The sequence below is a fragment of the Vespula pensylvanica genome, chromosome 2, assembly GCF_014466175.1.
Source record: "Vespula pensylvanica isolate Volc-1 chromosome 2, ASM1446617v1, whole genome shotgun sequence".
Lineage (NCBI taxonomy): Eukaryota > Metazoa > Arthropoda > Insecta > Hymenoptera > Vespidae > Vespula > Vespula pensylvanica.
Genome location: NC_057686.1, coordinates 1838993 through 1855730, shown reverse-complemented (window position 1 = coordinate 1855730; position 16738 = coordinate 1838993). Strand labels below are relative to the sequence as shown.

General features: G+C 29.7%; 1 protein-coding gene across 4 annotated transcripts in view; it reads right to left on the bottom strand.

Annotated features, from left to right (window-relative positions):
• Positions 1-962: 962 nt before the first annotated feature.
• Positions 963-16738, bottom strand: part of LOC122637528 (A disintegrin and metalloproteinase with thrombospondin motifs 9) — a 106360-nt gene continuing 90584 nt past the window's right edge. For 2 of the 4 annotated variants that reach the window (XM_043829710.1, XM_043829713.1), the window contains 22 exons: positions 14271-14485; positions 13688-13840; positions 13289-13438; positions 11317-11471; positions 10632-10965; positions 10462-10550; positions 9504-9851; positions 8973-9139; positions 8531-8781; positions 8005-8383; positions 7741-7905; positions 7236-7376; positions 7030-7152; positions 6774-6944; positions 6410-6631; positions 5179-5373; positions 3386-3574; positions 2682-3007; positions 2148-2284; positions 1823-2016; positions 1388-1511; positions 963-1112 (listed from right to left, as the gene is read on the bottom strand). In XM_043829710.1, the coding sequence (XP_043685645.1) occupies positions 1422-1511; positions 1823-2016; positions 2148-2284; positions 2682-3007; positions 3386-3574; positions 5179-5373; positions 6410-6631; positions 6774-6944; positions 7030-7152; positions 7236-7376; positions 7741-7905; positions 8005-8383; positions 8531-8781; positions 8973-9139; positions 9504-9851; positions 10462-10550; positions 10632-10965; positions 11317-11471; positions 13289-13438; positions 13688-13840; positions 14271-14485 (4194 nt within the window). In that variant the 3' untranslated portion in view covers positions 963-1112; positions 1388-1421. Of the gene's footprint in view, positions 1113-1387; positions 1512-1822; positions 2017-2147; positions 2285-2681; positions 3008-3385; positions 3575-5178; positions 5374-6409; positions 6632-6773; positions 6945-7029; positions 7153-7235; positions 7377-7740; positions 7906-8004; positions 8384-8530; positions 8782-8972; positions 9140-9503; positions 9852-10461; positions 10551-10631; positions 10970-11316; positions 11472-13288; positions 13439-13687; positions 13841-14270; positions 14486-16738 lie in introns of all 4 variants that reach the window. The other 2 variants (XM_043829711.1, XM_043829712.1) reach the window with 2 other exon arrangements.

The following is a 16738-nucleotide window of genomic DNA, read 5'->3' as shown; positions in this document are numbered from 1 at the left end:
TTTTTTTTTTTTTTTTTTTTTTTTCCTTTCTTTACAACATTTTTCTTCCGTAAGTATTACTTTCACTATTAATTTACTTTCCTTTTTCTTTTCTATTTTCAATTATAGCGTTTGTATATGGCAGTGCGTCAAGGCAATCAAGTTAAGTCAGTTATGCAGGTGGATTTCGGGGACCGAAATTTATCAGACGATTTTCAAAATCAATTCAATTGCTTCTTATAGAGAATATATTATTTCTAAGCAGATCTGCAATTCTGATAATAAATTAGATTTACGATTTTGAGATCCAAGAGGAAAAAAAAAATAAATCCAAAATTAATCTTGGACAATCCGTTAATGCAAAGTTTGATTTTGGAAAAGTGTAATTGACTTTTTCCAAAAATCTTCAAGAACAAATTTTGGTCCACCTCGTTTATTTATTCGTTTGTTTATTTTTTCTAGCTTTTCTTTTTCGTATGACAGAGAGAGAAACAGAGAGAAAGAGAGAGAGAAAGACAGAAAGAGAGAAAGAGAGAGAGAAAGAGAGAGAGAAAGAGAGAGCATACGGACAATTCGTTTTTCAAGAGAAACGATTTAAAATATGAGGCAGTGACGATTGATTTAGTCCCTCAATCTATTATATTTATATATACCGATGAACATGATTCTAATGATTCCTAGTCACGATGATGACGCATATGTATGTACTTGTGTACGTCGTTATCCATTTTTTTTTTCTTTTTCTCCAGTTCTTTGGCAAAACGATAGATAACTAAAAATGACGATGCTTCGAAAAAACGCTTCGTTTTATCCTTCTTTTATATATATATATACATGTATATATATATATATATATATATAATTGTTTTGTTTTGTGACGCAAGTCTCTTCATTTATTCTTCTTTCACCACTTTCTGCTGGATTTTCATCAATGCGTATTAGCAAAGAATAAAAGATTTTTTTTTGTTTTAGTAAAAAAAAAAAAAAAAAAAAAAAACAAAAAAAATATGGTGATAAGAAGTAATCATTCTTAGGCAACTCTCGGTCGAATGATATCCCCAATTATTTTCTTTTTTAGAGACGCTTCTCCGTTTTGGAAGACTTTTTGAAATTCCTCCAGTTTTTTCTTGAAACTGTAAAAAGATATATAGATCTATGTGTTATTTTGTACGTATAGGTATAATAAAATTATTTAATATTTAATTTTTAATTTGCTATATAATACACACACACACACACACACATATATGTATATGTACGTATTATTATGTTATTATTATTTTTATTATTATTATTATTATATATTATATAATAATAATTATATATAAATATTATAAACATTTTTTGAATGTTTTTAGCATTAATTGATATATATATATATATATATATAGAAAATTAAAATACAAACCTGTATCAAGTAATCAAACGAAATGTTTTACTAGCTAAGGAGGTAAAACGTCTAATTTCAAGCCCGTCTTCGGTATACAAAATCCACAATAACCACCACATTTACCAATAACTTGTTGATCATTCTGAAACGATCAATTTCATTGAATTTTCTTTTCTTTTTGATTCTTACAAAAAAAAAAAAAAAAAAAAAAAAAAAAAAAGTAACGAAAGTTATAATTTTGTTCTTAACTTTTTCTCTTTAAATCCTTACGAAAAGTAAAAAAATTTTTATAATTTTTACACCAAATTATTTTTCTAACTCTTGGAAAAAATGATATTCATAATGATACACTTATAAATGATATTTATAAACGATATTTATAAACGATTGATATTTATAAATGTTTATAAAAGTTATAAAGGATTATCGTTGTCGTTTTTAAATCACACTTACTATTCTATTGATCGAATAAAACGTTCTAAAGGCTGACGTAGTCCACGTAACTTCTTTAGACAAACTTAAGTGTGTACCACTCAAGTTAATGCTGAAACGACCTTGAGGACAATTCTGAGTACTATAGCAATCTCCGGCTTTACCAAATTCCACACGATGCGATCCTTTCGTTTGAGAGAACGTATAATCGTCGGCTGTAAATTAATTTTCAAAAAAAAAAAAAAAAAAGATAATTCTCTCTCTTTTTCTAGTATTTATATTTTATGAAATATTATATATCATATTAATTAAAATAATAATAAATTAATGAATATATTTGATTTACCTATAATATATAATTTGATAGGATCCAAACGTACTCTTTTGAACATGGTTATACCCGATATTGTCCCGTCAGTAGTGAAACATTTACAGCTGTCGTTTCTTTCTCCATTGAAAGGACATGTTTCTGGATCTTTCAGCCTTTTTTTTTTTTTTTTTTTTTTTTTTTTTGGAAACAATTAAACAGATTTTTATTTACCATTGTCTCTCTTAAAACATTATACTACAATTTTAATTTTATACTTGTTATATATAGATTGTAAAACTTCCTAGGAGATTTTAAAAATCAATTACTTACTTTTATCTCTGAAATGAATTATATTTAGATTGATTTTCTTTTTGAGAAACTCTCTTAAGTTCCTACTTTTTCTTTTTACAAGCTAGACAGTTTAACTGTATGAAATAATAAATTATTAGTTTGAAAGAATTTGAAAGGAAAAGAAAGAAAAGAGAAAAAGAAGTAATTGATTCATAAAATCATCGAAGAACTTTTGAAAAACTAATACAAATATATTTTTTATATATTTGATTGTAATACCTCTTGTCATATATTTCAGCATAATTTTCTTGATCTCCAGCTGTTAATGTTAAATATTCTCGTGGCTTGAAAGTCGACATTTCGTGACAATAAATCGACATTGTTTTTCCACCTATACTAAGAGGATACTCTCCATCCTTGGTCGTCGAGAAACGTTTCCTTGCCTCGAGACAAGTTAATGGGCTACATTTTCGTTGATTACACCTGCGTCTCTTTTTTGGTCTAAAACTTTCTGGACATTTTGATTTCGATACGGTTCTACCGGCTTTGTTGACACAGAATACTTTACGTTCTTGTCTACCCTTACGTCCACATGGTTGATCACACTGTAATTACATTAGAATTGTATAATTAATTGTAGACAATAATTGTTATTATTATTTTTGTAATTACCAGTCAATGATATTTAAACTATAATTTTCTTTTTAAACTATACATTTATATATAAATATATAAATTTATAATTTAAAAACTATAATCTTTTTTATCTTTTTTTTAAACTATAAATTTATTTATAAGTAATTAACTTATTAATTAATTATTTATTATTAATAATTAATTGTAATAATTAAATAATATACTTAATTAATGACACACACACACACACACATATATATATATATACATGTATATATGTATGTATATATAGAGGACGTAAAGTTGTTATAATTTGTACAAATACTTAAGAAAAAATTTTCACGTACTTTCTTCCAACTGCTGATCCTCCAATAAAATTTATCATTACATTCACGTAATTTACACATTCGTTCGGTTTCAGGTTTTTTATTCATCGGACAACCTTCAGTCGTTGTTGGATCTGTCCAACCATAATGATTAACTCGATGACACGTTACGTTACGTCGTTGTACACCATTGCCACATTCTGCTGAACACTTGGAAAATATATAAAATTATATATTATTTTCAATTATGACAAAATATGATAATAAATATATTGTGAGTTTTTTTAATACATGTCAACCAGTGATTTATGGAATTGATCTCTATCTCATATATTTTTCTATTTGCAATATTTTATAATATTCTCTATAATTAAACAAAAATATAAAAAAAGTAGGTATATTTATTCCTCGAAAAAATCTGTATATGTGTGTGTGTCTTTTAATATCTAAAATGATTTAGTCGTAGACCATTTTCATAATCAACCGGTTCATGCGTATTGTTATTTTTATTCTATTACAAATGTTCATTATTCGCACACACATATAACATAAGCACAGAACAAAGTAACATAACAAATCCTCACATGCTCATGCTACAACCCAAAATAAACAATCATAGAGTTATTTTGCCATCATTAGATCATATATGTATCGTGTAGATAGATTTATTATTAAAATCTGACTATATGGCAAATATCTTTATTTATTGATAAATTACAGGGAACATATGCATGATGTGTGTATATATATATATATATATTCTATTTTGTTTTTTAACAATCATGTTCTCTTACATGAATGAAAATAAAGATAATCAAATATTAATATTGCTTTTATAGAGATAGCGATCTAACAATACGTCATGCATTGAGAAACCAGTAAATTCTATCAGTTCACATAAATTAGATGAAGAACGAAATAAGAAATGAAATGACATAAATAAATAAATAAATAAATAAATAAATAAATAAATAAATAAATAAATAAATGTAGGCTTGGAGCCTAAACAATGTTCCCAATAATAATTTGTATCTCCTGTGTAAATTGAACAATCGTTAACATCCCAATATCAGATATTAATTCAACGTGCCAGAATATAAATGTCAGCCGTCATGCATCCTTCTATTCACAAATAGGAACGATAATGATCCTCAATGGAAATGATCAACGAAACAACAGGGTTTCCCAAATTTTTTATGGGCCGAGACCTATTCACTTTTGAAAACAATAATTCTTTTGTCAGGATTCACTCCTAATTAATAAATTATCCCTAATGTACATACAAACTCTACTCTCACATTTTGATATTTAACAGGACTCTCATCGATGGGGTCACGTCCCACACTTTGGGAATCTCTGATATCGAAACAATATCTTGATTTAGTAACATGCTAATAGATAATAAAAAAAACTGATTCTAATTGATCCTTATTATGATTATGAGTCACTTTGAAAAAGAGAAAACATGTCATGGAATTTAGAAATTTGTACGGTTCACCAAAAGTCTCTATATAATTTTCCTATACACAGAGATATCGTCGTGGAATAAAAAAAGAGAAAAAGAAAAAAAAAGGAAGAAAAAAGAAAGAAAGAGAGAAAGGAAGAAAGAAAGAAAGAAAGAAAGAAAGAAAGAAAGAAAGGAAGGAAGAAAGAAAGAAAGAAAGAAAGAAAGAAAGAAAGAAGGAAAGAAAGAAAGAAAGAAAGAAAGAAAGAAATAAAGATAGAATGAGCAAATTCTGACGATAAATGAAAATGAAACATTTAACCGAGGGAAAGTTAAAAAGAGGTGGTGGTTGTGAGGTAGGAGGATATACCTCCGACCAGGTGCCCTCTTGCCAAGAATAATCGCAGGGAATACGTTGACACTGTCTCTGAGATCTTGGCTTTTCTAGGCCAGCTAGTTTTGTGCATTGCTCGTCGTTCACTGGTACTTCTGGTCCATCCTTTCCTCTGCTCATCATGCATTCCACTCTTCGTCTTTTTATTCCACCGCCGCATGATTTTGTACACTGGAAAATATTTATATTTCTTGGCCATCCTATACCTCATTGATCTTCTCACAATTTCTTTTCTTTTCTTTTCTTTTCTTTTTCTTTTTCTTTTCTTTTCTTTTCTTTTTCTTTTTTTTTTTGTTTTGTTTTGTTTTCTTTTTTTTTCTCTCTCTCTCTAACACCTAATCTAATTCGTACGTTCTTTTGATTATATATATAAAAAAAATTTTGAGTTTTTCACTAAAGAAGAAGAAAGGAAGTACATACGATGAATATATATGCGCACGTCATACGAGGCTCTTTGGAACAATGCAGCACAACAACGCGGATGCATTTATTATTATGTATTTATATAATCAAGTATAGTTAATCATCATCGTCCAGAGTTTTAACTGAAGCCACAGTTTTAAATGAAAACAACTTACAACATCGACATTCATTTTTATACATTGCAAGGTATATCTTTGACCTGTAGTAGTAAATTATAATGAAACGATTTCGAACGATCGATTGAAAAATAATAGCGAATAATAATAACGTTAATATTTTTAGGATTCGTGAGAAAAGATTGATCCATTATTTCTCTATAAAGTCTCGTTAAAGTTAATACGGGTTGATTATAAAAATACAAAAATATACAAACTATTCGGGCTTTGAAGATCGATCTTTCTCACAAATGCCTATTTTATAAAATGGAGGTGATACTCACTCCCATATTTATATATGGAAATATTAGGATTAATTTCTATCTTGCTTCGCTTTGTCTTTTGTTCTGTTTGCTAGAATTCTCACTCGATCAAGATCAGAGCCGCATTTATCATAAAGCATGTTAGGTGCAACCTGAGGTGTCATTTTTTATAGAGTCACAATGTTCAACTTTTTTCTTTATAAACAATAAAAAAAAAAAAAAAAAAAGAAAAAAATGTGAAAAAAAAATATGAATTTGATTAACTGAAATAAACACTTGTTGTTTGAAGGTCTCATAACAATGATTGCACCTAGGATCTCTAAAAGTATAAATGCGGTCTAGTATGAGACAACTTTGGTTACTTACGGTAGTCCAATTGGATATCTTCCATTTACGAACGATGCTAACTTCAAAATGATAATTATTCTGATTCTTCTGATTGTTATTCGTAAGACAAGATTTACGACAATCCTTGGAGACCTTAGGCTTCCCACTGCTTGAACACTCCTTGTCCGGTAAAACTTCTCCCCATGGACTTTGACACCGTACTTGTCGACGTTGGATTCCATTACCACATGTAACGCTGCACTGTATAAGCAAATTGACAAGAAAATCAATTCATTAGAAAAAATATTTTCTATCTATCTATCTATCTATCTATCTATCTATCTACTTATCTCAGCGACAGAATATTTATCAATGAACTTTATTCGATTCACATGTATCATACCTCGCTCCAATCCCCAGTATTCCAGATTGCACATGGATGATGATTACAGGTCATCGTACTGATTGGTTGTTCATTAGAATTGCAATAATTTTCATGAACATACGCATTTGTCTCCATTGATATACATTTTACTAGCCTTGTCATGATCCCTCCGTTGCATGGTTTTGAACACTTTATTTAAAATAAAAATAATATATATATATATATATATTTGTTTATTATAACGATTATAGTTGTAATTTAAAATAGAACAAACCTCTCCGTAGGGTCCAGTAATCCATTGATAAACAGAACGGAAAGTAATACCATTGCTATCTATCTCGTTGTCTTGAGGATAGGGATCTTCATGCGGTGGATCAGAATATATAATTGGATTTGTCTGTGGAAACATATCAGCGATTAAATTGATTTAAAAATATTTCAAACATGATGAATATATATGAGAAAATGAGTCGATTTTACCCCTGTAAGACAAGGTTTTAATACGCAGGAAATCCAATCTTCTGGTTTATTGGATGACAGACATTTATCATTGGTCGATCCATCTGTACCTTTACAAACAACGTTCCTCGTTTGTATTCCTTCTCCACAGGTTGCGGAACACTGAGCAAACGTGATAAAGTCCAAAGTTAATAACTTATTAATATAGAATGGGAGCATTAAAATTGTAAACAAAACGAATATTCTCTTGCTATATAAACGATAGATGAGAAGAATTCCAGATATTGACTGGTGAACCATATTTAATCGTCGAATTTAGAAATCATTATTTACATGAATCACTTCTCATGGATCACGTTAATATTCGAAGATCGTAAATACATCTCCGTATCGATCAATCAATCAATCAATCAATCAATCAATCACGTGCATTTGTTTATCTCAGACATAAGAACTTTTGATCGACCTAGTACATTATACACAGAAAACTACAATTTATTGTAATTATTGAAAAAAAAAAATTTACCGGACTCCAATCGGTAGTTTGCCAAGAGTAACAGGGTCCTGCGTCGCATGGCTCCTTAACCGATAATTGTAAAGTGCCATTGCAATTGCTATGAGGTACGATACGATTTTCAACATGGCACCAGTAAGCTCTATGACGTTCTCCAATGCCACAGCTGACCGAGCACTATCATAAATATGACCTTTATATCGTATGAAATATACACGAGGTTACGGTTAATATTTACATATCTATAAAAAAGAAATCCGTTTATCTAAATCTTACTTTGCTCCATTCACCGAATGCCCATTTTGGACAAGCCTCTTGTCCGCAGATATTCTTCAAGCGTGTTTTTTGACCAGCGCAAGTATCCTCGGATACTTGTCTATCGTTCGAGTCAACGCACGTTGCCATTCTATATTGAATACCACCTCCGCATGTGACGCTGCATGTTCCCCATTCACTGTATTTCCAATGAACGTCGTTACAGGGTCCTTCGCACGGTTCCAACTCGTTAGGCCTTTCCAAATGAGAACACAGGTGTACTGGTAATGAACGTAGCGAACGATTGGAATACAAAAGAATTTGTACGCATCGTGACGTAATTGTACGAGTTCCTGGACCACAATGACTCGAACATTCCGACTCAGACGTGATTTGCCATCTGAAAGTAAAGTATTTGTTTTTGTTTTGTTCCTTTTCTTACACGTCGCTTTAAAATCCATTGTCAAAGAGATCCTCTCTGTTTTTCCCCTCTTTATTCTTTACTCTCTTTCGTATTATTCTTTATATCATTTTGATGAAAACTTACTGCAACATACAATGTCCATTACACATTTGACTTTCTTCCCTTGGCTTATCCTCCGTACGACAATAATCCTCAGTGACGACATCCTCGTGCTCCGTACTTCTACATTCAGCTTTACGATATTTTGTACCTTGACACATACGATTACATTGCGACCAATCGCGCAATACCCATTTATAACTGTTCAATATTTTTTTGGGGACTGTATACTCGTACGTTATCTGCGGTGGATGCAACATTCCTACCGATAATACCTGAAATAAAAAAAATATTATACTTCAATATTAATATTAAATAAATATTAATAAAAATATTATACTTAATATAAAAAATATTATCTTGTATGACGTAGGTATTATATTCATATATTCGAGATAAGATCATCATCATCGTCGTCATCGTCATCATCATATTATATCGTTTTAACGTTTTCAATATTACTTACTTCCAATATCAAATCCGTACTAATCGGTCGTGAACTATTTAATCTCTCGACGATTGATTTTGGTCCGCTGTATTCTATTGTAACTCCAGGAAATACAACGACCTTTTGATGCATTATCACGAAATCCCCGTTTAATATATACTTCCCATGTTCTCCAAGACGTAAAGCTACGAATATATTTAATTCATATATTTGATTATTTCTTATACCACAACTCAAAGGTTGGTAAAATTTTCACACACACACACATATATATATATATAAAGAAAAAGAAAAAAAAAATATAGATTATCACATTATCCTAATTTTGCCGAGCCCTTTACTAATCGCTGACGAAAGATTTTTCTTTTTAGATCTTCCATTAAGCGGCCATCTTGTAACATTATTTTGGATGTATTGAATTAAAAAAAAGAAAAAAAAAAAAAAAAAGCGATGGAATTATTTTTTACGCCATCTTCCCGACCAACAAAAATTAGTTGAAAAATCATTTTGCATATTATTACTATTTATTAATTAATAAAATAATCTTACCGAGATAATTATTGTCATAGTGAAATTCAAACCATCCGTGTTGTCTTATATCGATATTGCTACTTCCAGCTGGTATCTTTGTAACTCTGTTATATCCGTATGCAGTGACATTGTAAGAACCATTTATTCTTTGGCAGGTTGAATTGTCACCACGGCATACCCCACAGGTGTCGAGTTCTGCTGTCGAATTTAAAACGTTATCGCATCCTGCGGGCTTACAACGACCATTTACGCACAGATGAAACGTGTCCGGTCCGCAGGGCGTACCGTCGATCACTTTGTCGCGAAGCATGTAATACTGATTGGTCTCTACTTGGCAATACAACTTGCAACGATCTTCCGGTTGTACTGTAATAACGTAATAACGACATTATATTTTCGTGTATAACGTCGAACAATATTAACCAACCAACCAGCCATGCAATGCAGAAGCGAACGATTAGATCACGCCAATGATAAAATGTAATATCTAAGAACATTCGATGATATTCTTTTTTTATTAATAATTAATTAAAGTTCTGTTTTCTCTCTTAAAAAAAAGGGGAAAAAAAAAGAACATTTTTGATCGTTTACTTTGTAATTTCCTTATTTTTCTTTCTTTCTCTTTTTTTTTTTTATTTTAATTTATTAGACAGAATCGTTTGTTTCTTTGATCGAAATAATCATTCGTGATTATATAATATTTCCAAATTATATCCAATATGTTTAAAACAAATTGATTTTTAATGATTCGGCGTTAGAGTAATTCGAGTTTGGTTAATGCTGTCATGCCGCTTTGTACTTAATTATTTTTTGCAATTTTATATATATATATATATATATATAATATTTATACTTTTTACGTATAAAATTTATTTATATATAAAATATATAATATATTCTATATTTATATAGAAAATATACATATGTACGTACATACATACATACATAGATTTTATAAATTAAAAATTCGACTCACTTCGAGCATATTTAGCATGCCACTTTACATCCCTCGCAAGACCCTGTATATTAAGATTATTATTGTTGTATTCCTGACACTGTTGTTCCCTGAAAAAATTTCAATGAACAATTTATTTCAAAATTATAATCACGCTATTAATTCCTATTTTATCTTTCCTATTCACATACCTAAAATCAGGACTACCAGGTGGACATTCCTTGGTCCCGCAGCTCTCGTAATTGACTTGCTCGCCGACGCAATAATTTCCACCATTTTGTGGTGGTGGATTATCGCATTCGCGATATCTCTTCTTAATACCACCACCGCAGGTGCGTGAACATTCCCCGTAAGAACCCCAATGACCCCACTCTCCGTCAACAGGATTTAAATCCTTTTTGGATACGCATTCGCCACGTTGACACCATTTTCCTTCCCCGCAACTCGTACCATCGGCCCATGGTGTATATTCTGTGCGGCACTTACCTCCCCACCTTGGAGCGGTACACCAGAGTGTCCTGCACACTGACTGGCCGGTAATCGACCAATTGTTTCATTTACTTTTTACGTTTACATCAATCCAAATTGTATATTTGTCATTCGGAATTTTTTTTTTTTTTTTTTTTTTCTTTCTTTCTGTCTCTTTCTCTCTTTTTCTTTCTCTATTTTTTAGTTGTTATTTGGTTCGTTCGTTCGTTCGTCCATTTTGTTTTTTTTTGTTTTTTTTTTAGTTTTTTTTTTTTGTTTTTTTTTCTGGACGAGGAAGAGAGGACGACGTGTTGGTTGTGATCGTGGAATAGGTAGGACAAACAACTGTTAATTAAACTAATAGTGCTCCTTATTCTGTAGTCGTTCGAAGGAACGTTTGCGACTTACCATTACTCACCATGTCATGGCAAATCTTCGATCCTGGACCGAAGACCAGTTCGCATTGTTTGTTCTGAGAATAATCAATTCCCGGGAGTCGTGCGGCATCCGGCTTTTTTATACTCTTGCTGGGTTCGTCCAAAAGACAATTGGCACGATCCGTTCTGGAAAATAATATAAGAGGAATTAATGTTATGGGACTTTATTGATGTTATTATGTTTGTTATATGTTTATGTTACGTTTTATATATATGTATATATTGCTATAAATATATATATATATATGTATATACATATATGTTTATACATGTTTATTTATTGGTATTATTTCTTTTCTTTTCTTTTTTTCATATCAAAAAAAGAAAAAAAAATATATTTATCGAATAAATAGATTGATGGATCCAAAAATAAATACCAAAAATTTATATATTTTCTCTTCCTTTTTTCTTTTTCTTTTCTTTTCTTTTTTTTTTTCTTTTTAATTTTTTGAAATGAACCTAACAAACAAAACACCCCGTGTGCACGACGGAATAAGTCTTCGGTTAGAATCTCGCGAAACCGGATTCCTAAGCGGGGAGAAGCTCTCTTCTCTTCTCTTCTCTTCTCTTCTTTTCCTTCTTCTTCTTCTTCACCTCCTTCTGCTTCTTCTTCTTCTTCTTCTTCTTCTTCTTCTTCTTCTTCTTCTTCTTCTTCTTCCTCCTCCTCCTCCTACTCCTCCTCCTCAGGAGAGAGAAAAACTTGTAACGCTGGCTCACTTCACAGCGCGCAACCAAACTGAATCCATTCAAACCTCTTTCTCTATGGAACTGCGTGATGCGTTTTCCGTTTCAAACAAAATTAACAATAACGAAGAAGATTTTTCATTTTTATCAAAGTTATTGTATGTAACGTCATTAACGTATTTCGTTTTACATGTGTCCCTCTGTGATTGTAAGAAAGAAAGAAAAAAAGAAAGAATAGAAAACAGAAAAAAGAAAAAAAATGGCATGTGCAAATATTGGATTTTGTTTATCAATTGGAATGTCTATGAATTTTATGTATTAATCATTTAAGTATAAAAAAAAATATAGAATTATATTTTTATGCATTAATAATAAATTTTATGTATTAATTATTTAACTATAAAAAAATATATGTGTTTATAACATTATATATATTTTTTCTATATATATAATGTATGTATGTATGTATGTATGTATGTATAGCACATAAATATCTATTGAATTATCCAATTTATATAATTTTACAAATTTAAAAAATAACATAAAAGATAAAAAAAAATATATATATATATATATACATCTTTTAATATTTCAAATGATTTGAATTTAGATCATTATTATAATCACCAGTTTGATATATATCAAGTAGATATATATATGGAAATATATTCAAGTATGATTTGACTCAAACAGTCTAGATTGAATGCGAGTGTAATGAACTTCTTAGGTCAATTTAAATGGAACGATGTCAGTATTACTACAACAGTTTTTGAAATTGAGTCGATTCGTTACTATTACTACTACTACTATTACTACAACAACAACTACTACTACTACTACTACTACTACTACTACTACTATTAACATTATTATTATTATTATTATTTTTGTCAGAGACAAATCATTCTCTTAGTTTTTATTTAATCCTCGAATATAAGGGAACGAGAAAGCGTGTCTCCTTATTGAGTTAAGCGATAAATGAGTCATCATCACTGTTGCGCGCCTGTCCAAGATAGAAATTGAACTTTTTAAAAAGGGGGTGAACGTTTTCGTTGATTATTATTATGCACAGTGATCCTCAAGTAGAGACAGGGACTGTATAAATACAGAAACAGAAACAAAAACAAAAACAGAGACAGACAGACAGACAGACAGACAGACAGACAGACAGACAGACAGAGAGACAGAGAAAAAGATCTTCATTAATATTTTGAATTTTATTTTATTTTCTATACTCGAACGATGTTTTTATTACTTACTCGAGAAATTCTGTAACATAATGGCGAGAACATCTAGACCATTCCCAAGGGAAAGTCTCGTCGTCCAACATCCTGAACATGACGTTATGTATCCTCGAATGATTTCGAAATTCGTCGCATTTTGAATCGTTGTCGTGCGGCATGTTTAAACTAAATAAGAAAAAAGGAAATTAAAGAAAGAAAATTCAACACGAACATTTCCCTTATTTTTTTTTTTTTTTTTTTTTTTTAATATATAAACACACAAACACACATACATATTTTATTGTTGTTAGGGATGTATTGTTAAGATTTTATTGTTGCGGAAAAGGAGAAGAAGATGAACGATTGATGACAATGAAATACGTTTGTATGTGTATATTTGTGTATATTTGTGTGCTGTGTGTTTGTTTCACTTACACATGGCCGATCTCGTGTGCGATAGTAAATGCTGCAGCCAAACCGTTGTCCTGTACGATTGCACAGGACGCATCTGGAGAACACATTTTACCTAACTCGGCAAGGCCAAGTGTATCACAACGTTTTCCACCTGGATTAAGGCACAGGTTCTGTCTAAAAAGAAAAAATATATATATATATATATTGATAATATAAAATATTTAATTCTAAATACAATTAATTAATATGTATTAATGATATAAATATATAATTAATAATATAAAAAATAAAAAAGTATATATATATATATATAAATATATATGTATTGTTATAATCTTCGTTATAAACAATTCATATTAATAGAGGGTGAGTCGAAAGTTTTTAAGCTTGTAGTTTTACAATTCAGGAAGAAAAAAAAGAAAAAAGATTTGATGTATAAGATATATATATAATTATTTAGAAAAAAAAAAAATAGAAATCATAAGAGACCAAAAAATTTGTGAAAAAAAGCAAAGAAAAGAGAATAATTGATTTTAAAAATCATTTATATGTTTAAGACTTTACTATCTCTCTCTAATTTCCATCTTTTTGTATTTTAACGAACCTGGTAAGAAGCAGGGCCACGTCGTGATGTTCCGGAGATGGTTTATCGGGATTGTTGATTTTTTGCCAACGACAAAATTGATTCAACATATCTATCGCAGTGATCTCGTAATTTTCGTCGTAACCTTTACCGAATACTATGTCAGCGTGAGTGATCTTTGTAACGAAGATGCTCACAGGATTTCCAATAGATCGGTCTTTGTAAATTCGAGATACCTGAAGAAAAAAAAATCGGTTATATATATTTTTTATATTTTATATTTTATTTCTTCTATATTATATTATGATAAAAATCAGTGCTATATATATAATATATATTTATATACATTATGATATATATATATATATACACAATGTATATTTATATATATTATGACACACACACATACACAATTTGATATATATAGATATATATATACACACATAAAATATATATATATTTGTAATTTGTATATTAATATGTATATATTTGTAATAAACAAAGTGTTTCAAAGCATTATGTTTTTAATCGACACATTCTCTTTCTGATGAGAAATAATAGCTCCTCGGAGATGTGAACGCCCGATTAGACGATGATCTATAACGATTAACGGATTTAATTGAAGTGACACTTTCAAGCGTTGACGTGGATGCATCGTTAAATTGATGACTTATTTATGTTTGGCGCGTGGACAGAAAGAAATAAATAAGTAAATGGATAAAAGAGAGAGAGAGAGAGAGAGAGAGAGAGAGAGAGAGAGAGAGAGAGAGGGAAGAGATAGATGTAGGTTGATTGAAAGATAAATACATATATAAGTAGATAAATAAAACACAGAAAAAGAGAGAGAGAGAGAGAGAGAGAGATATAGAGATTAATTATTTATTAATTTATAAATAAAGATTCTCAACAAAAAGAAGAAAGAGATAAATATAGGTTGATTGAAAAATAGATAGATATATAAGTAGATAAATAAAAGACAGAAAGAGAGAGAGAGAGAAAGACAGAAATATAGAGATTAATTATTTATTAACTTATAAATAAAGATTCGCAACAAAAAAACACTTTCTAGACTTCCTAATGTCTCGTCCATTCTCTTTTCAATTTTTTGTCTTCTTTTTTTTTTTCTGTTCTCAAGGATACATCAATCCATCATCAATAACGTATTAACAAATTATGCATCAGTATGCAAAAAAAGAAAAAGAAATAAAAATAGAATAAGTATGACAAAGACAAAGACAAAAACATGTAACAACGTTTATCGAATATATTAATTCCTAGGTACTGGTGTACATAATATATACATATGTACGTATGTAATAACGTAGGAAGAACTTTATCATCCCTGCAACCATAAATTCGTACCTAATCCTTCGTGGATGCAATGATGGATCTTTTCACTATACTCGCACGTTACTCACACCTAATAACTCTAGATCACGGCAAAAAATAAAAAAAATATAAAAAAAAAAGACATAAAATAATATAAGAAGAGAAAGAAAGAAAGAGGATTAAAAAAAAAAAAAAAAAGGAAAAAGTAGACGAAGAATAAAGATCAGAAAAAAATTGATCGATCGATCGATCGATCGATCGATCCTTATATTGTCGGTTTTCTCGTCATTCTTTTTTCATGAGATCTCGTTCAACAACTCGGTCACGTTCGACGATCTGATGAAACACTGAGAGAAATGATTAATATGTAACTAACTACTACTCTGTTGCTACTACTGCTACTAAACTACTACTACTACTACTACTACTACTACTACTACGCTACTGTTACTACTACTACTATTATCGACTCTATTATTGGACAAGAATAAATCCACTTCTACCTGTCGTCACCGATCACAATAAATATGGATTCGTCTTCCATATTTAATTCTGGATAACCCATTTATACTTAGGCGTGTCTGTTATTGTAATCGGCTTTTTTCCTCTCTTTTCTTTTTATTTATTTATTTATTTATTTTTTTTTTGCTTTGTTTCGTCCAAGATTTATCAATTTTCATTCAAGCCAAATCCATGAAATTTATCATGCACATACGAAGGGATACATTTAGCGAACTTAAATTTATAATGTTTGAATTTATTTTGTTAATAATTAATCCCAACGTTTTATCATATATGTGATTTATGTATTATGCAAATAATAAATTAAATAAATGTATTATTGTTATTATTAATGTACGACATTTCTAAATTTCTAAAAAAATGTATATATATATATATATATTCTATTTGATCGATCAATAAACAATATAAAAATTGTCATTATTTTATATCTAAAATCTAACAAAAAAAAAAAAAAAAAAAAAAAAAAAAAAAAAAAAAAAAAAAAAAAGAAAAAGAGAAAAATAAATCCTTTTCGTAATAAATATATTACCTGTAATAAAATACTTTACAAAAGAACTGATATTAGTATTATCCCCAAAAAAAAATTAATAGTGGTTATAAAAAGAAAATTAATATATAATAAAATAAAATAACAA